The sequence below is a fragment of the Haemorhous mexicanus genome, chromosome 23, assembly GCF_027477595.1.
Source record: "Haemorhous mexicanus isolate bHaeMex1 chromosome 23, bHaeMex1.pri, whole genome shotgun sequence".
NCBI classification, from domain to species: domain Eukaryota; kingdom Metazoa; phylum Chordata; class Aves; order Passeriformes; family Fringillidae; genus Haemorhous; species Haemorhous mexicanus.
In genome coordinates, this window is record NC_082363.1 from 2,668,735 (window position 1) to 2,693,868 (window position 25,134).

General features: G+C 52.4%; 2 protein-coding genes across 7 annotated transcripts in view; both read right to left on the minus strand.

Moving 5' to 3' along the window:
• The window catches only part of USP48 (ubiquitin specific peptidase 48), a 31,746-nt gene extending 9,551 nt beyond the window's left edge, over positions 1 to 22,195 (minus strand). For 2 of the 4 annotated variants that reach the window (XR_009489293.1, XR_009489294.1), the window contains exons 1-17: positions 21,973 to 22,195; positions 20,951 to 21,071; positions 20,729 to 20,870; positions 19,539 to 19,666; positions 17,813 to 17,937; positions 17,183 to 17,291; positions 15,855 to 15,988; positions 15,603 to 15,685; positions 14,916 to 15,095; positions 12,226 to 12,351; positions 9,395 to 9,544; positions 6,852 to 7,052; positions 5,481 to 5,595; positions 5,235 to 5,365; positions 3,868 to 3,939; positions 952 to 1,076; positions 675 to 797 (exon numbers count right to left, since the gene is read on the minus strand). Coding sequence is in view for 2 of the 4 variants with exons in the window: in XM_059866903.1 (XP_059722886.1) it covers positions 675 to 797; positions 952 to 1,076; positions 3,868 to 3,939; positions 5,235 to 5,365; positions 5,481 to 5,595; positions 6,852 to 7,052; positions 9,395 to 9,544; positions 12,226 to 12,351; positions 14,916 to 15,095; positions 15,603 to 15,685; positions 15,855 to 15,988; positions 17,183 to 17,291; positions 17,813 to 17,937; positions 19,539 to 19,666; positions 20,729 to 20,870; positions 20,951 to 21,071; positions 21,973 to 22,106 (2,199 nt within the window). In the remaining 2 variants the exon portion in view is untranslated. The remainder of the gene's footprint in view (positions 1 to 674; positions 798 to 951; positions 1,077 to 3,867; positions 3,940 to 5,234; positions 5,366 to 5,480; positions 5,596 to 6,851; positions 7,053 to 9,394; positions 9,545 to 12,225; positions 12,352 to 14,915; positions 15,096 to 15,602; positions 15,686 to 15,854; positions 15,989 to 17,182; positions 17,292 to 17,812; positions 17,938 to 19,538; positions 19,667 to 20,728; positions 20,871 to 20,950; positions 21,072 to 21,972) is intronic. The other 2 variants (XM_059866903.1, XM_059866901.1) reach the window with 1 other exon arrangement.
• An 850-nt stretch (positions 22,196 to 23,045) lies between these two features.
• Positions 23,046 to 25,134, minus strand: part of HSPG2 (heparan sulfate proteoglycan 2) — a 41,439-nt gene continuing 39,350 nt past the window's right edge. For all 3 annotated transcript variants that reach the window (XM_059866466.1, XM_059866465.1, XM_059866464.1), the window contains 4 exons: positions 25,012 to 25,082; positions 24,828 to 24,911; positions 24,654 to 24,757; positions 23,046 to 23,494 (listed from right to left, as the gene is read on the minus strand). In XM_059866466.1, the coding sequence (XP_059722449.1) occupies positions 23,331 to 23,494; positions 24,654 to 24,757; positions 24,828 to 24,911; positions 25,012 to 25,082 (423 nt within the window). In that variant the 3' untranslated portion in view covers positions 23,046 to 23,330. The remainder of the gene's footprint in view (positions 23,495 to 24,653; positions 24,758 to 24,827; positions 24,912 to 25,011; positions 25,083 to 25,134) is intronic.

A 25,134-nucleotide genomic window follows, 5' to 3' on the forward strand; every position in this document is an offset into this window, starting at 1 on the left:
GAGCCAGCAGCTCGTTCTGGGCACCTCAAAGCCCTAAAAATTCCTGGAGAAGCTGCTAGGAGAGGATTTGCACAGCCACCACTGCTCTTTGGAGGCCTTCAGTATTTTGGGAAGCTCCCTGAGCTTTTGGGACACAGGATGATGCTGGAGCACACCTGAGTTTGCCCAAGCAGCAGCAAAAGGTGGGGGTGGGGCAAAGTTCAGGTGTGTTCCAGCATCCTCCTGCATGGGAAGGCTGATGGAGAGCTGTGGGAAGCGGCTGTGCTGCTTCCTCCTTCCAGGGATGGTACAGCCATGACAGCAACATGGTCACTGTCATCTCCCTGACTGTGGGCCAGCCACAGCTCCCTTGGCACACCAGCCATTCCCCTGGCTCTTCAGGGCTTTGTGCCAGCACAGCTAATCCAGGGAAGTCACACCTCAGCACAACACCCGTGAGAGCTCTGCTGGCACGCACGGAGTGAACGGTTATGGAATGGTTTGGGATCTCCTTCCACCCCCTGCCATGGGCAGGGACACCCTCCCCTATCCCAGGTGCTCCAAGCCCATCCAACCTGGCCCTGGGCACTTCCAGGAATGAGGCAGCCACAGCTTCTCTGGGCAGGAGAGGGATTAAAGCCAACAAAAACCTCTCCCAGGCTTGGTTGCATTCCCTGATCCCCCTCCTTCCCTACCTGAGGCCAGCTGCCCAGGCAAGGCCTGCATTTGTCATGGAACAGGTTCTGGAGAGAAGTCTTCTGCTCGCTGGCCATCATCTTATGCAGAGCTTCATTCTCCTCCCCTTCACGCTCCAAAATCTGCAGGAAACAGTTAATTACATCCCAGCTCCTGCTCCCAGCTGCTACTAAAGGTGACTTTATTCCCCTCCATGGCACAGGGTTGCGTTAAAAAGGAAAACCAGAAATACAACCAGTATTTACAGTCAACAAAAGGGGAATATTTGGCAAATACCTTGCACTGGGAACAGCACTCTCTGTTATTTGGGAATTCAGGGGCTTTTGGAAAATATTGCTTGAGTTTCTCCCAGGCTTCCTTGGAAACCACCCTCCGCTCGTTTTCAGAGATGCACAGGTCACCTGCAGGGAGAAAATCAAGGAAAGGCTTTGATCACAACATGCTCAGGGATGTTTTGCAGCCCTTGATTGAAGAGATTACAAGGAACAAACATGGGGAAGAAATCCACACCACATCAGCAAAACCCAGTAAAGTCACCTTCAACTCCTTCCTTGCTTCCTTTAGACAGAGAATAATAACAATAATAATAATAATAATAATAGTACTTTAATTTATAAAAATGCTCTTTAGATCTCCAAGACCATGGCCTAAGCAGCTGATCAAACACAAGTAGGGATGTGGGGAAAAGCCAGAGGGCACAGGGCCACTGTTTTCTCATCCTGGCTATCCACAGCTACATCCTCACGGTGACACCATTGCTGAGCCCCAGGATAATAACCCTGTGTTCCATGAAACCAGGTGCCTTTCACATCCTTGAAAACCCCAAACTCCCACAGCAGAATCTCAACACAGTTTCAGGTGCCCTATCCAAGCACCTGAAAATGTGGAAAGGGCAGATTTTGCACCCTAAATCTGCTCTGGGGAATAAATGGATGTGAAGATACCAAGCAAGATTTTCCAGCTACCCCCCAGAACACTTACTTATCCATCAGGATTATTTACCCTGATATCAGGATTATCTATCCTGATGCTCAGGCAGCTCCAAGACCCCAACAAGGATTTCCAGGAGCCATTTGTGCCTGCTGTCTCAGGGGTGGAAGCAGGAGGCACACTCAGGCACTGGGACACCACGTGCACAAGCACGACACGTGCTGGCCGGATAAACAAGGCTTGGAAAAAACGGGAGAAGGCTCTGGGATCTGACCAGCTGCCCACTCACAGGGCTGCTGATGGCCAAGGGGAAAACACAAGCCCATCTCCCTTGGAGACAGCAGCTGGGAAGTCCCTGTGCAGGGAGGAACATGGGGAGCAGCCGTTGCGGCACCGGGATGAGAACCGGATTTGGGAATATCCGCGCCTGGGCAAGAGGGAAGGAAAACAGCAACTGTGGTGTCCAAAGGGCACAATCCCTTATTATCTGCTTTTCTATAGCCTGGAGAGCTGCAGAGAGAGAGGAGGGAGAGGAACTCCTTCCTCCCCACCCTCAGGCAGCTCTTTAACATGACAAGCAGCTCCTCAGGCCGCGACTCCCTCCAGCAGTGCCTGGAATTTGGCCAGCCCTGAAGAGGAAAAAATAGCAATGCTCCCCTCCTGCTTTTCCTCTAATAAACAAAGGTCAGGCCTCGGTGCAGCACTTGGCCACTTGAGCTTCATCCAACAAGGCCAAATGGCTCCAGAGGCTGGCCCAGGATGCTGCCCAGAGCCAGCAAGGATGGGGAAAGAAAGGAGCTTGTACAAATAAGTGCCTTGACAGCACATGATTAATGAAAACAGATTAATACTGTGAGTGAAAGAGGTGGAAAAATCAGCTCTGGGTCTGCAGGGCACAAGTGCTTTGCCATCTGGAAGATGAGCTCAACCACTGCTGACCCTGCTTCCCACTCCCACCATCCAGGGACATGTTTTGGGCACGGACATCAAAGAAGGCTTAACTTGGTATCTGGAAAAAATTCCCTGGGATCAGGCAGCTACTGGGGAGCGAGGAATTGCAGCAGGGATGCAAAGGGAGCTGTGAAGGGAACGCCCGGGTGGCATTCCTGGAGGCCAGCCAGCCCTCCCAGATCCAGCACAGCCTTTTCCAAAGCCTACCATGGAGGCAGGAACCTCCTCCACCACAAAATTAAGGCCGTAGGAACAAGACTACAGATTTGCTGATCCACTGCAGAGGGAGTTTTTCAAGGTGGAAAGCTTGTTTTCCATGAGTAATCAGAGGTTAACTCAAGACAACAAAACCTGCCCTGCCAGCAGCCCCTTTATTTAGTATTATTTATTCTGCTATGACCCCAAGTCACAGATCAACCAGCAATTTAACACCATACATTTTCCAAAGGCCTATTGGCCTATTTTTTTATCGTGTCTGGCTCCCTAAATGTTCCATCCCCACGCTCCATGCTTTTATTGAACAGCAGCAGCCTCGAGGCAAAGGGAAATGCAGCGTTCAAGGCACTGAGTAACAGCTCAAATCGTGACAAAGTGCTTAAACACTCTGCTTGAAAATGAGATTTCTCAAGCCTTACTCCAGGTTCTTGACTACCTCTGATGACAGGAGATGTGTGGCTAATTTATGCCATTTTTCCTTCAGTTTGAGGTAAGATGGAACCTCCCCACAAACTAATGCCCACAAGCAGGAGCTTAAGTAAAACTGGGTTTTATGGCTGGGAACACAAGCTTTATAGAGTGAGATTAAAACAACAGGGTAGCCAAGGATGCAGCTAATGAGGCATCACTTTCAAAACAACTGATGGGAGGTCAAACCCTTACGTAAACAGACACCAAAGCACAGCAGGTTGGGAAATCGATATCCAGGAGTGGTCCTGGCCCAGGTGCTGGCTGAGTGCTCCTGCTTTAATGTAAACCAGGATGTTGAACAGATATTCTCAGCTCCCACCTGCACTGATTTACATCACCTCTTCCTCTTTTACTGCTTTTAGAAGTTCCAAATGGCTGCAGAGCTTTGGTGCTGCCCATGCAAGGATGGAAGCTCAGCATCTGACAGCTCTGCTGGCTGAGTCTTTACAGAGTCTGCCTGCAAGGAAAACTTCTGAGGCAAGAAACACCAGGAAAATGAGAATTGAGCACACTTGGGCAGTGACTCCTCAAGCTGGCCACAGTTGGAGCAAAGGCTACAAGGTTAATGTGTGCAGCAGTGGGCAACAACTGAGATATTCAGCTCCATCCCCCGGAGAGACTCACCATGTGGGCAAACGATGTCTTCATTAAAATTTAACTCCTCTTCCTCCTCCCTCTTCTCTTCATTTGATTCATCTAATTAAAAAAAATTAAAATACAAGAGGATTGCACAGAGCTCCTCTCCCAAGGAAAAAATTCTTACAGGGAAAGGAGCACGGTCGCCTTTCAAATTACAGCAAACCCCCTCAGCCAAGGGAAAATTTGGAAGGAAATTTGTTATTCTCCGATGTCTTGGCCTGTGGGCAGGCGGGATTACAGCCCCCAGGTCACGTAGGAGGGCTTTGAAGTGCATGGAGCACAAGCCAGGCCTTTGTGAGATTACAAAGGATGCATTTGTTAGGGCTGGAACACCGCAGGGGTTCCCTGCTCCCAGACATCTCCGAGTTTAACCTAAACACAAGCCTAGGTAAGAGCAAAAGGAGCAGAATTCCTGGCAAAATTCCTGATCTAAACCAGATGCTGCCTGACAAACTGAGGGGGAGCCTGCCAGGGGGCTGACAAGCCCTACATCGATCTCTAAATTAGTTAAAGTCAAGCGTTGGCCACTGAATGGAGCATCATCAAGACAATGACGTGTCAGCGAGAGCCTCTAACGAGCTGCCTAACGAGCAACTTGGCTTGTGAGTAATTCAAATGCACTACTGGGAGTTGCAACCTGTTGTGAATCAAAGTCAGCCCGAGGAACGATGAGTGGTAACACTGAAATATCCTTTTCTCCATGAGTGCTCCTTATCAGGGGGGCTGAGGTGCCCTCCAGCCCAAGATCAATGCCCTGAGCCATCATTCCCACTTCCATTCCAACAAGCTTCTTACCCAGTTCACAGAAGCTCAAGAAAATATGATTTTCAAACATTTGAAGAGCAGAAGGCAAATAAAACCTCCATCTATTCTCGTGATACAGGCACAGAATGGAGTGCAATTCATGATTTTTGTTCCCAGGCTGTGTTTTCCCAGTGCTGCTGCATCAGCTGGGCTGTTTTATCCCTCAACCTTCACAATAAACATCATCATCATCCCTTCCCCAAGGTAATTTTCACGTTTCTTCCTTCCCTGTGCTCTCTCATTCAGAGAAAAGTGGATAAAAAGATCATGTGTCTGGGGTGGCAATTTCACACAGCTTTGTAAAACCACTTATCACCTCATCTCCCTCTCCAGCATGAAGATCACCCCGCAGTTTTCAAGATTAGCAAAGAAAAAGCTCCTTAAATGAAGGCCTTTTTTCATTCGATTTATTATCCTTCCCTCCCTACTCATACAAGGCCAACAAAACAACTACAGAAACCTCTGACGTATTTTTTGTTAGGAGGGAAAAGGCAGAGCTGGTGGCTCAGTACAGCAGCAGAAATTAGGAGGAAATCAGGAGTAAATACCTTTGTTTTGTGCATTTCCATTCATTTTTCCATTACTGTGCTCTGCATCTTCATCTTGCTCATTTAACTGCTCCAGAGCCAGCTGACGCCAGCTCCTCAGGGAGGCTTTTCCAACCCAAAACCCGTCGTTCCTGCAGGGAGACAACAGCACTGGTAGCCCAAAACCACAGCTACGGGGAAATCTTTAGGAAAAAGCTGTTTAAGCACTTCTAAAAAGCATCTTTGACAGCATTTGGGACTTCATACCCCTTGACTGTCATCTTCAGCAGGTTGGTGACGGTTTTGTAGTCCTCGTTCAGCTGGTTCTTCAGCCTCAGGATCCGACACCTTTCCACCACACAGTCCTTGCAAAGTGCTTTGACTGGGTGGGAGGGAAAAGAAAAACAGGTTTTTACATTATTAATTGCATGATTTATTGCACAGGTTGTTTCCTGCTGGTTTGAAGGCCCTCAGACAGGTGTGTACCAACCATCCTGCCTCAGGATGGGTGGTTTCATGTGTAAATGAGGAAATCCTGGGGGTTACAGCCACATCAGGCCACGTTTGAAGCTTAAAGAAGCATAAAATACTTCAAATGAGCTGTGATCTGTTCCATTGCTTCACAGATCTGCTCTCACAGCTCCTGGTATCCACTGCCTGCAGTCACAGGGAGCCAGGGCAGCCCAGCACCCAGCCACGGGAGGAGGAGGAAATGCCAGGAAAACAAACACCTGCATTGTGGCACTTTGACAGTTCAACCCAGAAAATCCACCCTCCTGCAAGGCTGCCCTACACCAAGGGAGTGGAAATCCTTTAGCTGGGTGTGTGCTTAGATCTGCATCCTGGAGCAAGAGGAGAAGGGAAGCAGCGTGTCCATCCATCCTTGTATCCATCCCTCCCTCCCTGCCAGCCATACTCAATCCACAACCCTTCAGGCAATCTTCCACTTGACTAATAAACCTTGCCCTGTTTTTCCCCACAAAGGCTGCCTGCGTCACAAGCAGTTTCTTCCCTGCGAGCTCCCAGTAGGAGCTGAGCTAATTTGGTCTCAGTGGGAGTTACTGAGCAACTTCCTAAAAGGAATGAAACCTGGGGCTTGATGAGGGGATGTCCAAAGCCTGGAGGGGCTGGGCTGACCCTGAAAAGCAGAATGTGTGGTAGATGCAGGAGCAGGCTAACAGGTAAGTGCTTCCTTGGATGAGGTGACAGACAGGAAGGGATATTTTTGGCCTAATATTCCATAAAACCCAGCCCACACAGGAGCTGTGGGTGCTCAGAAAATAATTGTCAAGAGTTTGGAGTGTTGCATGTGCAAGTTTTATTTTCTAGAATCGCCTTCAAACCTTCCAAGTATTATGTTTCCTAAGCCAAGTGCCCCATTCCTCAACAGCAATTCCTCCAGGAACAGCCCTTCCCTGAGCAGAGCCCAGGCCCAAAGCAGACCCTGTGATCACCCTAAAGGGGTTTGGGAAATGGTAACAGAATTAAGTGGTATTTAAAAAATCCCCTGGAAATAAGGCAGCACTAAAGCCATGCACTGAAATAAAGTTAGGATGATGAAGGATGGCTCAAAACAGGGCTGGGACCAGAACAAGGCTCCAAAGCACATGGCAGGAGGTGACTGGGGGAGGATGTTACCGTTGAGCCGGGGCCCTCCTCCGTATCGCCGGTAGAAGAAGTCGGCCACGTATTCTGATATCCTCTTCATCAGGGATATTTTATCAGGATGGAGTTTGCCATGGGAGCACAGGCAGGCTGTGTTATCAATAGGTTTGGGAGGAGTGGACTCATCCAGCCACTTCTGCAGCCATTCCAGAGAGATGAAGTCGTAAGGGGAACCTGGGAGGGGAGAAACCACAAAGAGAAACAAGACCATACATGTCAGCTCCAACACCAGGTGGTATTTTATAATTACTCTTAAAAATTAACAGGCAATCACTGTGGATTAAATCTCTGAGGTACAAGTTTTCAAAGGTCTGATGCAGCTACTCCCACCCCATTCTGATCTCAGTGTCACAGATCTGGAAGACAGGAGCTTCGTGAGATTAAGATGTGCAGATCATTTTGGATTCAGCAATCAATATGCAACAGCTCCAAGGAGGAATGGGAGTGCTTTCAAACCTTTTGGGGATTACTGGAGAGCAGTCGAGGAAAGGGGAAGGTTTTTCTATCATCCATCAAGGGACTGATATAATATTTAAATCATGATCATACATTACAGACTTTTTCTACAACAGAGACAGTTCACTGGGGTAATTTGAAAATTAAAGGCAACAACAGCAAAGATGAAATCAGTGCTCCCCCTGTCCTTTCAGCACCCAAATTTTCAGGGTTTCTTACAATTTCCGATGAGAAAATTCTAAAATTTACAGTGCAAGTGGAAACTTGCTTAGGTTTTTTGCTGAAGCAGTGCAGCAGGTTTGCCCTTGTTTGCTGAAAAAGAAATATAAAGCCGAGGTTCAAAACCAGGTCAGTGCTTGTATGAGCAGGTTGGGGTGAAACCCCTGTATCTCAATACTGAGGCACAGTTTCACTACACAACTCTTCAGTGGATGACTGGGAATTTAGGAAGAAATTAGGAAGAATTCAAACCCATTCTGTGCTGACACCAGGGCAGCTCTGAAACTGTGGGGAAACGCACCCGTTGGTGACATTTATAACTGAGCAAAAATCCTTTACGTTTCCTAGGAGGGAGCAACAGAGAAGCAAGAGGAAAATACAGAAGACAGGAAAACACTGTGTCTCCAGCTTGCACTGGAGCTCTGTGAAGCCTCTTTTCCTCCACAGCCTCAATCCACTGTGTTTTCATCTTACGCAATGCCCACTGCAGCCACGACCTCCCGAGAATTGCGTCGCTGTCAGAACCGGTTTGCTAGTTTGGGATGAAACTGCCTCCCCCAGAAAGGAGGGTTTTCTGGGGCAGGCTCCACAAAGCTGGCAGAAAACGTGTCTGCACAGCTGCAGAGAGAGCCCCAAGCTCCACAGAGATAGGATCTGGAGCAGTGCTGGAATGACGCTGCCTCCAGCTGTGCTGAAAGTGCTGTGCCCGTGATGTGCCAGCAGCAGGCAGAGGGTGCCTCAGGGCAAAGTTTCAGGTCCTGTCATCTCTAAATTGGGGCAGAAGAGCTTCACCTGCACTTGTAAAAATCATATTTTTTGAGATTTATTCCTCTGTCACATCAGAACTGCCGAGAGCAAACTCTTCTGTTCCTGCTGAGGAAAACCACACTGGAACTGTGCTGCTGCTCCTTTTCATGGGTGACTCAGGGCAGGTTCATCCCTCCAGCACAACTCTGATCTCACAGTGACATCTGAGTGCTGCTCAGGCTCACGAGGAGCTGTGACATCTTCCTGCTCCAGAGTTAAGCACCTGCATTCCCAAACTGGAGAGGCAGATGTTTATAGGAACAGGATTTGCTGTTGGGCTACTCCAATCTCATGGTGGACTCTGAGCATCCAATAATAAAAGCTGAACAGTGAATTCTCTTACAGGCCACAAAATTACACCCACTTTTAAGTCTTCAATTGTAATTATTCTGCAGTTTTTAGGAGAGGCACACAGTGAAGACAAATTCCCTGGGCTGGATGGAAAGAGCAAATTTTGAGGGAGATGGGTGAGAAAAACAAGGTGGGAAATAAAACTCAGTGTGCTGAGGCAACAAGACACAAGGAGAAGGAGAAAAAGCTTAACCCCAGTCTCCCTACAAAACTGAGACATGGAGCAGTGAAGCACTGGCAGGGATGGATCCAGTAATTTTCTGCTGGAGGTCAGGCATTCTCTTAGCCTGTTACCTGCTGATGAATCGGGCTCACCAGCTCCCAAACCTGCTGTGAGCTGGCAGTTTGGGAGCAGGCAGTTATTCCGCCTCGATGATCCTAACGAGCTGAGCTGCTCACCAGGCAGAAGAAAAGAGTCACAAAGCATGAGGCTGACGGATAGGGAAGGAGCAGGAGGGAATTAGCGATGCCAGAGGCCATGAGAATGAGCAAAGAAAGGAGAAAAATAGGTTAAGGCAGGAAAAGCAGCAAAGGAAAACAAATGTAAGCATGCATGAAGCTCTCTCCTTGCAGAGAGCTGCGGGAATGCCTTCCAGCAAGGCCACAGGAGTTGGGAGTTAGTCACAAATCATTCCTAAGCTTAACAGCTCTACTACAGCAATACTCCACAATGTCTTACAGACCAGCTTCGGCGGGTAACCTTTGGTAGAGCTCCTTCACCTCCTCGTGCTTGATCTTGCCTCTGGCCACGCTCTGTTTGCGCATCTCGGCCATTTCGTTGCACCACTCCTCAAACTTGCAGTTATCCCGCTCTACCAGCTCCTGCAGAAAAGCTGGGAAAGGAAAAAAAACCCCAGGAATTGAAGGGAAAATGCCAGCTATGTTAATTACCATGGGTTATCTGGGGACAACAAACCTAAAAATTCCCTCCCTCAGCCTTGCTGGGCGAGGTCTTTCCTCAAGCCAAGCACGTGGATGTTGCCCTCTCTGATACTGACGGTTGCAAATTATTAAATGCAAAGTTTTGCACCCAAGAAAATAATTTACTTGGGGTTGGTTGCAATGTTAAGCGCAGCTCCTCTGTCCTTCCTCATCATTCCCAGAGGGAAACAAAAGCTTCTCACTCTCTGCATACACCCAAAGCCTGCCACGACCTGCGATCCAGCATGCTGCAAACCCAAGGGCAAAGAGCCCTCAGGAGATGGGAGATTAGCCAGGGCAGATCAACAGAAAGGTGAAGGAAATGGGGATTTTTGCTGCCACTGATGGAAAAACCCCAAACAAACTAAACCTCAGCAGGGAAAAAAGAAGATAAACCACTTCCCTCAGAGGGCTGGTGCAAGGGAGCAGTGGGGAAAGCTCTGCTTATCTGAGGCCTTTTCCCATTTAGAATTATTCTGAAGAGCTAAAATAGCTGCAAAAAGGTTAATTCTTGACCAAAATATCCACCTTGGGAGAATATCCAATATTACAAAATAACCAGCCTGACCTCCTTGAGATCAGAGCCAAGTTACGTCTCTCCACTGTCCCGGAAAAGCCGTTTTTTAACAGCATCAAAGCAAAATGCCTCAAATTTACAGTTCCATGAAACCTCCCCACAACCACAGAGCTCGACTGCTGCCCTTCACTCCCTGTTCCCTGGCAGGATTCCACGGGAAACAAAGGCAACCGCGGGGCTGTGCAGGAATTTGGAGCTGGGTGGGGAGGTTTTTGTTGAGTTATTGTTTTGGGCAGAGGGGTAGGAGGAAAGGGAGAGCAAGAAAGCTCAGGAAACAGGCTGAAAATACAGACCCAGGCAGGAATTAAAGCTAATTCCTGAAGTTTTATGTCTTGGAGGGTGTGCTTTAAACAGGGGGGGCTTGGGAAAGGTTTGGGGTGTTATTAGAGGGGAATAAGGTGTATGATTTACCCCCTCTGCAGAGACCCAAAGGGACTTGCCACCTCTGCTGCCCCCACTCCACAGAAAATGAGGGAAGGGGGAACACACCTCAGCACCAGGGGCCTAATTAGTATTTCTAATCAAGGAGCAGCCTAACAGGAAACATGAAACCCACAGGTAAAACCCACAGGGAGTTCTGGCACCCCCATAATTCTAAAGCACAACACGAAGGCACTTGGCCCAAATTCCCACTGGGGGCTCAGAGCCTCTTTATTTTCATGTCATTTATTCCTGAAGTGGCAAAGCTGAAGCAGTCACAGAAGGAACCTGACATCTGTCAGGATTATTCACCTCCTCGTGCGTTGCTGATGACATTTAACCACACTGCTCTCCTGCACCTTTGGGATCCAACAGGATGGCAGTGCTGAATCCCAGAGGGATGATCTCCCCCTGACCCCTTCCCAGCTTGACCAGCTGGGTAACAAAACAATGTCTGAGTGGGCACATGGGAGGGATTGGCAGTTTAATGGTAATTAAGTGCTGGGAAAACTCAGGGGTTTCACTGGTCAAGACACCAAGATGTCAGACAGCACCTTCGGGGCTCATGGTAAACAGTCAAAAATCATGGAATCCTGGAGTGGGTTGGGAGGGACCTTGAAGATCATTTTTTCACCCAGGGACACCTTCCATTATCCCCAGCTGCTTCAAGCCCCATCCAATCTGGCCTTGGACACTTCCAGGGATCCAGGGGCAGCCACAACTTCTCTGGGCACCCTGTGCCAGGGCCTCACTGCCTTCACAGCCAGGAATTCCTTCCCAATATCCCATCTGACCCTACCCTCTGGCAGTGGGAAGCCATTCCCTCTTGTCCTGGCACTCCATCTCTTGCCCCATTTCCCTCTCCAGCTCTCCTGGAGCTCCTTTAGGCACTGGAAGGAGCTCTAAGATCTCCCTGGGGCCTTCTCCAGCTCTCCCAGCCTGGAACCACAGCAGAGGGGCTCCAGGAACTTCCTAGCCCTCAGTGGGTCTTAAAGCAAAATTCTGCCTCCTGGCCCACCTGGAGTATTGCAGGGACTCACCTGGCACCTGGACTGTGAGGGATGGATGAGCAGGACCCCAGGACTCACCTGGCACCTGGACAGTGAGGGATGGCTGAGCAGGATCCTAGGACTAACCTGGACAGTGAAGGATGGCTGAGCAGGACCCCAGGACTCACCTGGCACGTGAGGGATGGACGAGCAGGACCCCAGGACTCACCTGGCACGTGGACAGTGAGGGATGAACAAGCAGCACCCCAGGACTCACCTGGACAGTGAGGGATGGATGAGCAGCACCCCAGGACTCACCTGGAACCTAGACAGTGCCAGGGATGGAAGAGCAGGATCCCTGGGCACTCACCCAGCTCCTGCACTGTGGAGGATGGAAGAGCAGGACCCCAGGGACTCACCTGGCACCTGGACAGTGAGGGATGGAAGAGCAGGACCCCAGGGACTCACCTGGCACCTGGACAGTGAGGGGTGGAAGAGCAGGACCCCAGGACTCACCTGGACAGTGAAGGATGGCCGAGCAGGATCCTCAGGGACTCACCTGGCACCTGGACAGTGAGGGGTGGAAGAGCAGCACCCCAGGACTCACCTGGCACCTGCACAGTGAGGGATTTCTCGCGGGCCTGCAGCCTGTACACCAGCATGTAGGCGTTGCGGGAGCAGTGCGTGCCCTTCCCGCACTTGGGCTTACGGGTCTGGGATTTCGATGGCTCTGCTGTGGGAACAAAAGGCACAAGCTCAGCAACACACCAGCTCCTTCCCTGGTCCTCCACTAACGGGATGAGTTTGCCACCCAGCCAGCTTCCCTGTGCCAGGCCTCTGTGCCAAGCACTGGGCTTGGCACGGCTCAAAATTGTATCCCAAAGAAAGCCCCAAATCTCTCCAGCCTTTCTGGGTAAATCAAAGGGACTAAATTTAGGAGCCTGTTCTGAACCTCCCTTCTCAAGAGCCTTTCTTCTCTCCCCAGTGGAACTTCTCTGAGCCAAAAGCCACTCTTGGAAAAACATCCTTTCTCCCTTTTGCCTCTTGTTCTGCTGTCCTGACTCCAAAGAAAAGAGTCAAATCCTCAGGGAAGAAAATCGTATTTACAGGTGATGGTGGATATGAAAAAACACAGCAAAGCTTTTAGGAAGCCAAGAGCCATAGAAAAGGTTGTTTTTGAGCAGCTGCTGGGGGATGTAAAGTTGTGTTGCAAGAGCTGCTGTTTCCAGATGGATTCTCAGGCAAGAAAAACACTTATCTACAGCTGCAGCTTCAAAAATCAAACCATTTAAAATAAAGAAAAAAATTAAAGGAACAACGTTCCATAAATTGAACTCCAAGTGGGCCATTGAATTACTAAGTTTCTTTTCCCCCAAATTCTGAAAAGAAATCATGTGTCTTTCCCCCCACACCACCCAGGGGACTTCCCAGACTCTATTTATTTGCATTTTATCCAAGAATTTTCGGAATTGTTCCCATCTGCATGGCCAAAACTCTCCCCCCCACAGACCTTCAGTTTATGTTACTGACCTTCTCCTGCTGTTACATGCATTTGTAACAAAGAAAGGCTCAGTTTTGCCTGGAACAGGCAAATTACATAAAAACTTGATACAAATATTGAGCTCCCAGCTTAAAGAGGCTTCTAAACACACTTTACTTCTATTCTATAAACAGCCTTGAATTGAAATATGAGAAATAAGAACATTTACTTGCAGTTAAGCATGAAACTTCATAAAACTGAGGTCACAGCAGTTTACTTGCATCTCATTTGTTGCACTGGGTGAGTGGGGAGGGTAAAAACAAAGGCTGAGCTGCCCTGGGCGCCGTTCAGGGCTCAGTTTCCCTGTGCACCACTAGATGTCCGGCCAGCTCCAGCCTGGGCCGGCAGCGAGCGGAGGAAGGAATGTCCCCATTCCAAGGGGGATGGGACAGAGTGGTGGCACAGGCAGGATCATGGACTCACAAAGGCTGGAAAAGCCCTCCAAGATGATCAAAGGCAACCATTAACCCAGCAGTGCCAGGCCCGCTGCTAACCCATGGCCCCAGGTGCCATGTTCACACTTTTTGAACACCTCTGGGAATGGTGACTCTACCACTGCCCTGCACAGCCTCCTCCAATGCCTGACTGCACCCTCCATGAAGGATTTTTCCCAATGTCCAACCTAAATCTCCTCTGACACAGCCTGAGGCCATTCCCTCTCCTCCTGTCCCTGTTCCATGGGAGCAGAGCCTGACTCCCCCTCCCCAGCTGTCTCCTCCTGTCAGGAGTTGTGCAGAGCCAGAAAGGCCCCCCTGAGCCTCCTCTTCTCCAGGCTGAGCCTCCCCAGCTCCCTCAGCTGCTCCTCAGTTCTCCAGACTCTTTTCCTGGTGCTCCAGACCCTGCCTCAGCTCCACTGCCCATCTCTGGACACATTCCAGCACCTCAAGAAGCATCGTGCTGGTGAGAACAAGGAAATGGGAGAAGGCTGATGCTCCATTGCACCAAACCAAGGGAGCTCTTAAATCTGAAGGTTTTTTTTCTCTAAAGATGCCTTAAAGAAAAACGACATTCCATAAATTCTAATCACAGCAAAGCATCCTGGTGGCTAACAATTCCTGGGAATGGATTGCTTGCACTGCAAGTGAATTTCTTCATAATTTCCCTGGCTTTCCCTGCTGTGAGCACCTGCACTAGAGAACACTGAGCCACTACAAAACCATTTCAACTCCAAACGAGCTGTTCTTATTTATTGACTACAGAGTAAGAAATTCACATCCTCAGCCCAAGCTTTCCAAGAAATCTCCAAGAAATCCAGTCCAGGAACACAGTGATATGGGCAGCATGCAACAAGCCAGTAAAACAGAAAAGCACCAAGGAAAAAGCTCAGAGTAAAGAGGCAGTTTTAGCATCCAAGTTGTTATTTGGATCAAAACCTTTTTTACTGCCTCCAAGTAAAACACCTCAGTGGAAATAGAATCATAATGTGTTAAGGAAACTGAAAGCATTCTCCTTATCTGTTCCAAGGAAATGGCACCCGCCTGTTGCTCCCTGATAGGAACCCGCTGCCCGTGTTATCAGCGTTTTATCTGCCATGTGGCAGCCAGAGAAATACTAGAGCAGCTGATCACGAGGTGTAAACACTCACACGGGGCTGAAACGAGCAAATGTGGCTGCAATCACCAGGATTGCTGTTCCCTACGTTCCTCCGAGCCGTGACAGCCTGTTCTTGGGAGGAGCAGGAGGCTGCATCTGGGGACGCCCGTGCTTGTGGTAGAAAGAGTTAGTTTAAAAGGGCACTCACAACTGAAAGGTTTTACCTAGATCTTCCTCAATTCCCAGCTGCAGTTTCTTCCCCTCCATCTTCTCGATGTCCTCGTCGTTGAACTTGTACCACTCGCCCGTCTGCGGGTCCTTCACGTGGGCGATGTAGTGCCCGGAGTAGGCACTTACTCCACGGTGTATGAGCACAGCACTCAGCTCGTACACGTACACCCCGTCTGCAAGGCAAGCAGCACTTACACACAGCTCTGCAGCCAACAGCACTCATCCTTCCTGTCCCAGAACCTCGTGTTTTCACCAGGCAGCAAAGCCTGCACTTGAACTCACAGCGCTTCAGGACACTGCTAAGAGGGTTGTGGCTCAATAACACGGACGTTGCTTGAAATATGGGCTTCAAACAACAGAATTCTGGACAGAATTTTCAATCAAAAAGGGGATTCAGAGGAATCACAGAATCCCAGAATGGTTTGGGTTGGAAGGGATTTTAAAGCTCATCTTGCTCCACCTCTCTGCCACGGGCAGGGACATTTTCCACTATCCCAGGCTGCTCCAAGCCCTGTTCATCCTGGCCCTGGACACTGGTAGGCATCCAGGGACAGCCAAAGCTGCTCTGGGCAGCCTGTGCATCATCACACTCACAGGCAGGAACTTCCTCCTAAACAGAATTAGAGGAGATCCACCAAGAGGCAATGGGCAAAGATAACAAAAAACTGCCCCAAACTCACTTTTTTGCTCCATGAAAGGCTCCATGTCCAACAGCTCTGAGAAGCCAATATAAGTGTTCAGCTTCTTCTTGTGGCCAGTTTGTCTGTGCAGAGGCAAAGCTGTGGTTCAGGGAACAGCAACAACAGCTCCCACCCCAAAACACCTCCCCTGAACTCCACTGAGCACCCCTTGAGAGGCTCAGACACCTCAAATTAAAGCAGGAAGAGCAGGGTAGTGACTTCCCCAAGAGCTTCCAGGGTGTTCCCACTCACCTGTCAAACACAAAGCGCATGAGCTGCAGGTTGAGGGTGCAGGGCAGGCTGAGCAGCCGGATCTTCCTCGTGGCGTTTTGCTTGCTTTGACAAGTCTCACAAAAATAACGATTGTCCCCTTCTAATTTTTCCTCCTGAGTGTGGAGAGGCAGAGGGAAAGATCTTGAGAACATGTCAGCACTGAAAAGTCAATTGAGCTACTCAACAGCTGGAGAATGAGAAGCACCAAAGTTCTTTTAACTATTTGAGTGTCTTCTCAGCTGCTGCCCAAATTTTTCTGAGATAGAGACACACTAATGACTGCACTTTACAGCATGGCCATAGCAGGCTGCTCTCACTTTAAGGCAAACTTTAGACTGAATCAAGCCCCATTCCAAGTTCTCAGGTCTCTTACTCTTGCTCTTCACTTGACTGAGTTGGTTTATACTACAGAAAATAATTAAATTACCCCTTTTACGAGTTCACACGGACCCAGTTAATGTAAAGCCACATTTTAGCCTGGAAACTACAACCCTCTGCTCAGCCACCCTAAATCACCCTGCAGGAGTCACTCACTGCCTAAGCAGATCCAAGGGCAGGGTTAGGCCAGAGGAAAATTCCAACCCCCCTAAAAACGTCACAGGGTTGTTTTGTGTGAAGGAGGAGCAGACAAATGTCAAGTTCTCCAATTCAGGAATTCAATCTGTGCACCCAAACCAGTTTCTTTTCATAGCAGACCTTTCAGGCAGAGCAACTGGTTTGCTGAGTGCACCAGCAAGGAAGCAAGCAGCTCAAGGAAGGGGTTCAGGTCAGTTCTGTCCTAAATAGTTGGAGTGGAATCCACACCTTAGTGTGCCAGAGCTGAACTTCATATCCAGACAAATTTTCAAGCTGAATTGAGGGCACTTGCAGCTGTTCCTGCAGCTATTCCCAGCACTCCCTGGTACTTCTGAGAGTACATTTTTCAGCAGGGAATGTCTCCTGTTGCTATGCAGATGAGCACTGACACAGAAAACATGGAAAGCAGCCGTTCTCCCAGGGCTATCCGTGACAAAGCAGGCAGGGACTTTTCCCTAACTTTCCTGGCAAAGTATTTTAACTAAAAATGCAACTTTCAAGTGCTTTTTAAAGCCGTAATGGGAGCATGTGATATCACTGAGCTATTCCTTGCTCCAATGCCTCAATCCTCATTTTTTGGGTCTGCAGAAAAAAACATTTTCACTTGGATACATCTCCCTGAGCCAAGTCAGTGGCTTCACTCTGACAACGACCTCGAAGGCTGTGAATTGGAGGAAGGAACTGAAATTCCTTGCTAAAAATAGCAGGACTCCAACCCCACGAGCTCATACCTTGAGGAATTCTGTTATACAGTCTGTCAACTGCTTGTGTCCTTGGATGTTTAACTCCAGCTCGTAAAATTTAGACACCAGTTTAGATTCTCTGCCACACTGGTTGCAGCTGGGATGGGAAAGAAGACAAAAGTATATCTGAGGACAGGTCAGGGCTCAAGCATTGAAAACCAGGAGAAAAGCTGAAGCCAGGGCTAAGGAGATTCACACCTCCACACCATAAAAACTCCAGGAGAAGGTTTAAACAGCTTAACAGCCCCTACCAGGACCTGTCACAACTTGCATGTACCATTTTACATTATTTTTAAGGTGAAATTTCCAGCTCTGAGAACACAGGAATGAAAATACAACACCCAGGATTTTGTTTTCTGGCTGCAGGACCTGCCTCTCCATCAACTCACTTGCAGGTTTAGTTGGTAAATTCTCATTAAAGGAGTAAAAGCAGCTGGAGAACTGTCACAGCAACACCACACACACAGGATCAGGAAAGGAAATGGTAAATATTTCCCAGAAAGTGTTTCTGCTGCAGCTTAACTGCCTGCTCTGGTTGCTAGGGGGGATCTTCCCCTCCTAAATCCTTCTAAAAATTTAAATATTTACAGAAAGGGTCTTCCCAAAATTATTACTTACACTGTGACATAGGCATACTCTCCACAGAACTGCTTTTGCACAATGTTCCGGACATCTGGGTTTTTCTGTTTGGACAAAGTATCTTCCAGCAGGGACATGAACAGCTTGGAAAACTCCTGGGCATCCTGAAAGAGAAAACCAAGTTCATTAACAATCCACCACAGCACAATCCCAACCCTGTCACTAATTCATTGCTAATTGCCCCAAGCCCTCCACAGAGGCTGAGCCGAGGCTCCGTGCACGGCATGGAAAATAAAGACCAGGCAGGAGAACTGAGGAAAACAGAGGAATTTGGCTAAAAGGAGCGTGAGGCCCTCGCTGTGGGAGCACAGCAGGAGCTGCCCTGGCTCTCTGCCAGCTCTGCCGGGGGGGCTTTGACTTCTGCCCTGTTCCTCCCAGGATTCTGGAAGGGATAAAAACCCTCCTGTGGAGCTTTCGAGCCCCTTAATCCTCATTTTTGCAGCTGTCCCTGCTCAGATCAGAGGTGAGAAGAGAAATAAAAACACCCCAAAAATGAGAAGCTGCCCTATGGGTGATCCCGGCAATGCTCCAGAGCTTCCCCACACCCATCTCAGGGCCCTTCTCTCCTGCCCTGGTTCTTCTCTTCCACAAACAGGTTTTGGCCTCTCTCAGCTGCCCTTTGGTGTCCCTGGTTAGCTTCCTTCCTCTCCTGACCCTCCCAAGGAAACATTTGGCAGTGCTCTGCTCTTGCTCCAAAACCTCCCATTACTTCTCCAAGCGGATTTCCAAGCCCTGCCCCTCTCCCAGGCTCTCTCCAGCTGCAGCCCCACAGGGCCCTGCAGCACTCACCTCCCATGTGCTGCCCTGGGATCCTGGCTGGCTCCTGGTGATCCACCTCTCCCTGAGGATCTCCTCACCCTTGGGAGGGCCCTCTCACCACCCAACCCCCCGGGAGGAGCAGCCCACAGAGCACCTGCAGAAGGACCCTCACTGCAGCTCTGGCTCCCACCTGGCCCCATCCCATCGCTCCTGGGCTTCATCCCACCACTCCCTTGGCTCCTCCTGATCTTCTGCACTCATCACTTCCTAGCCTCATTCCATTGCTCCGTGGGCTCCTCCTCATGTCCCTGTACTCATCCCATTGTCTCATGTCCTTATCCCATCACTCCCTGGGCTCCTCCTGATCTCCCCGCCTCCATCCCACCGCCCCTGGGCTCCTCCTTATCTCTGCATCATCATCCCATTGTTCCATGTCCTGATCTCATCACTCCCAGGGCTCCTCCTTATCTCCTTGTTCTCCCTCTGATCTCCCTGGCCCCATCCCATCACTACCATTCTCACTCTCTCACTCCCTGGACTCCTCCTGATCTCCCTGGCCTCATTCCATTGCTCCTTAGCCCCATCCCATCATTCCCTGGGTTCCTCCTATTTCCCTGTCCTCATCACATTCCTCCCATCCCATTGCTCCCTGTTCTCCTCCTGATCTCCCTGTCCCCATCACATCACTCCTTGGACTCCTCATCTCCCTGTCCCCATCACATCACTCCTTGGACTCCTCATCTCCCTGGCCTCATCCCATCACTCCCCGGGCAATCCTGATGTCCTGGTCCCCTCCTGTTTCCCCCCTGCACTCTAGCCGAGGTCTGCAGCCCCACCTCTCCCTTCATGTTTGCAGCCAGAAGCCAGATCCAGCTGGGAGCTGCTCAGTGACCACCAAAGGGTAATTCCCAGCTTCTGGAAGTGCCAGGAATCCCCTCCCACACACCTGCTGCTGCCCCGTGTCCAGCCCCAGCGCCTTGACAAAGCCTGAGGGGTCGATGTAGCGCCGCTTGCTGTTCTGCAGCAGAGCAAACAGGTACTGCAGGTGCTCACAGATGGTCTGGGGCTCATAGTCTGGGAAAAACACAAGGCACAGCAGGAATTCAGGGTGAGAAGGGATCGCTCCAAGTGTTTCACAACCAGTAAAAGTTATAGGCTTGGAAGGTAGTTTGAGTTGTGAGGAAAACTTAAGTGGATCGCGTAGGTGATGACAGCACATCCCACCACAAGCCAAATAGAGAATAATTTAGGTCGGAAAAAAACCCTTAGGATCATCAAGTACAACTGTAAATATTTACATTCTGCAGCTTTCAGATAGGAGAGTGGAGCCAGGCTCTGTCCCCAGGGAACAAGGGACAGGATGAGAGGAAATGACCTTGAGTTGCACCAAAGAGGTCTAAGCAGGATATTAGAGAAAATTCCTCCATGGAAAGGGTAGTCAGGCACTGGAACAGGCTGCTCAGGGCAGTGGTGGAGTGCCCATCCCTGGAAGTACCCAAAAACTGTCTAGATGTGGCACCTGGGTAGATGGGCTAATGGTGGGCTTGGCAGTGCTAAGGGAATAGTTGGACTGGTAATCCTGGAGGAGTTTTCCAACCTTAGGGATTCCATGATTCCATCCTGCAGTGCCCAGCATGAGCTGTGAGTGAAGGGTTTACATAGCATGCACCAACTACCCCAAAAACCAGCTTCTTATTTACCCCAGAAGGCAAAACATTATTTACAATACCATGAAATAGCAGCAGAGCTGAGGTGGCTGTGCTGACCCAGAGCCTCCCCAGGGAAAGCACCCAAGAACGGAAAAAACTGGGAACCTTAATCCTGTGTGGAGCCCAAATTTCAGCCCTGCCACAGCACAGACCAACCCCGACCCACACATTCCACCCCCAGCACCATCACTAGGCTGCCATGGCAAGCAGGACCAAACCAAACCATCATTTCCAACCAGCTCAGATCCCTCTGATCTAGGCCATCACCCAGATTAAGGTCGGTTCATTCCCAAAATCCAGATGGTGGCTCTGAACCAACAGTGCAGCGACGGCACATACGGCTGCAGCTTCCCCCATGAATTCTCCCAACCAACCTAATCCCAAGGTGGGGTTTTAGGGGAGGAACAAAGCCCTCTGTGCCACACACCTTTGTCCTTGGGAACGCCGTCCCCGCAAGCGCTGGGGCACAGGTAGAGCGCCTGCCGCAGCTCCAGGTTCAGGAACCACATCTGCAGAAAGGTGTTGACGTAGCACGTGGCACCGAGGTTCGTCAGGCCCACGAAGGCGTTCTGGGGGGGCAGAGAAAGGGCCAGCTCAGGTCACCTGCCCCGGTCCCCAGTGTGGCCCTGGCCCCCGGGGCGTTGGGTACCTTCTTGCGGCGCTCGCAGTTGGGGTCGTCGATGTTGTGGAAGCTGTTCTCGTCGATCTCGCCCAACCACGCGTGCTCCCCGATGCCCACCAGGCAGTTGGGGTTCCCCCGGCAGTTCCTCCTGGGGAGGCAGATCCCAGCTGTCACCACCATGTCCCCTGCAGACCCCAGCTGTCACCCCCATGTCCCCTGGGAGCTGGCTGGGTGACAGTGGGGGGGATATGGGGAAGCATGTAATGTTGAATGGGGTGAGACATGGAACACTACCCCAACCAAAACAGTGGTCATGGGTGAGGAAGGAGGGTGAAGAACCAGAGGGGTTTTTAGGTAAAAAAAGAGGATCCCAGGACCAAGAGGATCTGCTATATCTGGGAAGCCAGGCAGGGACAGGGCTTACCCCAACTCCAGGGTGGGTGCCATACATCCAGGCAACGTTCCCTTCAGCCCACAGGGATCCCCCATAAACGGGGAGCCAGGCATACAGGGGTCCCTAGAACCGTGGGCAGTACTAGTTCCTTACATCTGGGGAACCAGGCAAGAAGACGGGCTCCCTACAACCCCGGGGTTATCCTAAAAATGGGGAGGGACAGGCAAGGAGAGGGGCTCCCCTATATCTGAAGAGCCCAGCAACAGCAGGTCCCCACACCAGGGTAGTGCCCTGTATCTGGCGAGCCAAGCTGGGAGGTAGGTCTCCCACCACCCCAGGAGAGCTCCCCTACATCAGAGGAGCCAGAGAAAGAGAGGAGCTCCCCACAGCCCGGGGAAGGTCGGTCCCCTGTGTCTGAGCAGAGGGACAGAGGTTCCCCACCAGCCAAGGGAGTCCCCTACACCTGGGGAGCCCCACAAGGACACACAAGTCGCTGAGGGCCCAGCCCCGGGGAATGGAGTCTCCCAGAAGGGAACACGGGGGAGCCTCCACCGACCCCGCGGGACCTCGGCAGGGGCGGGGAACGCCCCGCGCCTCATGGCGGGAGGGAGCAGGGGGTCGGAGGGGTTCGGTGCCCGGCCCGGCCCCGCGGTACCGGCAGGCGCCGCGCTGGCAGGGCTCCAGCCGGACGCGATAGGCCGCCTCGATGTGCTCCTGCGCCACCGCCTCGGGCGGCACCGTCTCGGTCCAGCGCCACGCCGCTTTCTCCAGCTGCAGCCGCGGCGCCATCGCTCCCGCCGGCGCCCCGGGGCTGCCCCGGCCCGGCGCGGTCCTTGCCCCGCTCCTTGCCCCGGTCCCGGTTCCGGTCCCGGCCCGGTCCCGATCCCGCCCGGCCCCTCCCGCCGCCGTCAGGGCCGCTGACGCCACGAGCGCGACGCGGTGACGGCGCGAGGCGCTGACGTTGTCGGGCCGCGACGCGCGGGACTAGAGGCGGGGTTTCCGCCACAGGGGCGTGGCTTGGGCGCGCCAGGTACTGGCTCGCGTCCGCCAGGGGCGGGGCTTGAGCCATAGGGGGCGTGGCCTGTATGAGCAGCGGGAGGGGGTGTGGCCTGTGGGCATGGGGGCGGGGTTCGCTTACTATGGGGCGTGCCTGATGCGGCGTGGGCGGTGCCTGCGGCCAGGTGGGCGGGCCCTATGACCATGTGGGCGGGGTCTGTGACCCGGTGGGCGGGGGCTGTGGCGCGGGCCGCGCTGGGTCCCGCCGCCCCTCCGCCATCCGCGCCGCGACCCCAGAGCCCCCCCGAGCCCGCCAGCCCTGTACCCCCGCCAGACCCCTCTGCACCTCCGCAGCCCTGTACTACAGCCCCCCTGTGTCATTCCCCGCAGCCCTGTACTACAGCCCCCCCCGCCATAAGAGCCCGGACCGACCCCCTGAGCTCCCACACCCCCAAACTATATCCCGTACTCCATACCCCACCCCTGCACCCCAATACCATAATCCTCCCTGTACCACAACCTCCCGGGACCCTACACCCCTGCACCTCCTAAATCCTCCCACGGTACCCCGTCTCCTGTACCCCCACAGCATCCCCAAACCATCTCGCTCACACCATGCCCCCTGCAGCCCGATGCCAAAGCCCCCCCACATCCCCACCCCTCATGCTCCCCATCCCATCGCTGCCGTACCCCAACACCGCCCCCCCCAGCCCCCAAACACGGCAGCCGCAGTGGTTCTCTCTCCTTTAATAGCTGTCCCCGCGGGGGGGTCCCTGCCAGCACCCCGATTGTCCCTCGCGCCCCCACCCTACCGCCACCCCGGGGGGCACCCAGGCGGCCCGGCCGCCCCGGCACAGTTTCGGGGGGCCGGTGGAAGGGGGGTGTAAACATTTTTGGGGGTCCCGGCCCCCCCCCCAGAGTCACCCCGGGGCAGCAAAGCACCGTTTCCTCCTGGTGGGTTTTTTTTGGAAAAGAATAAAGTTGGCCAAATTCCCCCCAAACTCTGTTTCGGGGGGGCTAGGAAGGGCAGGGGGGCACGGGGGAGCCCCCCAGGGCGCCGTGCCGGAGGTCGATGGGGTGTCGGGGGATCCCGGCGGACTCCAGCGCCAGTCCCCGCACGCAGCCCGAGATGCCGGAGCTGAACTTGCCGGCGGTCAGGGCGCGGGGGTCGGGGGCGCCGCCTGCGGGGACACGGGAGGCACTGGGCGGGGGCACCGCTGGGCCCACCCCCATTCGGGCCGGGACACCTGCCCACACCTGCCTTGTGTCCTGTCAGGTGTCCCCACCCCATGTCCCACCACCCAGGTATCCCATCCTGCGCCCATCCCATGCCTCTCCCTGCCTCCCATCCTCTGTTCCACCCCGTGTCCATCCCGTGTCCTATCTCATGTTCCACCCGGTGTCTTATCCCAAGTGTCACCCCATATCCATCCCGTGTCCCACCCCCTGTCCATCCCATGTCCCATTCTGTGTCCATGCCATATCCCACATATCCCACCCTGTATCTGTGTCCCACCCCGTGTCCAGCCCCTGTCCTACCCCATGCCCACCCCATGTCCCACCCCATGTCCATCCCATATCCCATTCTGTGTCTATGCCATATCCCACTATATGCCAATCCCGTGTCCACCCTGTGTCCCACCCCATCCCATTCTGTGTCTATGCCATATCCCACTCCATGCCCATCCCATGACCACCCCGTGTCCATCCTATGTCCCACCCCATCCCATTCTGTGTCCAAGCCATATCCCACCCCATATCTGTGTCCCACCCCATGTCCATCCTCTGTCCCACCCCATCCCATTCTGTGTCTATGCCATATCCCACTCCATGCCCATCCTGTGTCCATCCTATGTCCCACCCCATCCCATTCTGTGTCCAAGCCATATCCCACCCCATATCTGTGTCCCACCCCATGTCCATCCTCTGTCCCACCCCATCCCATTCTGTGTCTATGCCATATCCCACTCCATGCCCATCCCATGTCCATCTCATGTCCATCCTATGTCCCACCCCATCCCATTCTGTGTCTATGCCATATCCCACTCCATGCCCATCCTGTGCCCATCCTATGTCCCACCCCATCCCATTCTGTGTCCATGCCATATCCCACCCCATATCTGTGTCCCACTCCATGTCCATCCTATGTCCCACCCCATCCCATTCTGTGTCCATGCCATATCCCACCCCGTATCTGTGTCCCACCCCATGTCCATCCCCTATGCCACCCCATCTATCCCACATCCACCCCATGTTTATTCCACGTCCATCCCACATCCACCCTGTGTCCATTTGTGTCCTCAACCCGTGCCCCCCCCATGTCCCCAGTCCCCACCGTACCCACGTAGACGCTGCCCTCGGTGTTGGCCATGACGTTGGATCCAGGTGATTCCCCACTCACCGGCTCCTCTCCGTCTACCTGGAGCTGCCCACGCCGGCCCTCCCTGTGGAGCACCATCAGCACCTGTGCCCCTCCCCCGCCCCGCCCCGTGCCACGCCCAGACCCCCGCCCACCTTGTCACTGTCACCCGGTGCCACTCGCCGTCATTGACGGGGTCTTCAGAGGTGATGGTGGCCTCGCCGCTGCCCAGCTGGTAGCTGTGGGGGTCACAGTGTCAGTGTGCAGGGCACTTCGGGGGGCACCCCGTGGGCTCGGGGGACCCCCGGTGCCGCACATCACACCACGGTCCCCCCTCACCTGAACACCAGGTGCCCGTCCTTCAACCCGAGGCCAAGGAAATCTTTGGCTTTGCCACCCTCGCCGGGCTCCTGCGGGCACAGCGGGGGGTGAGCAGGGGGCACGCGGACCCCAGCCCGAGGG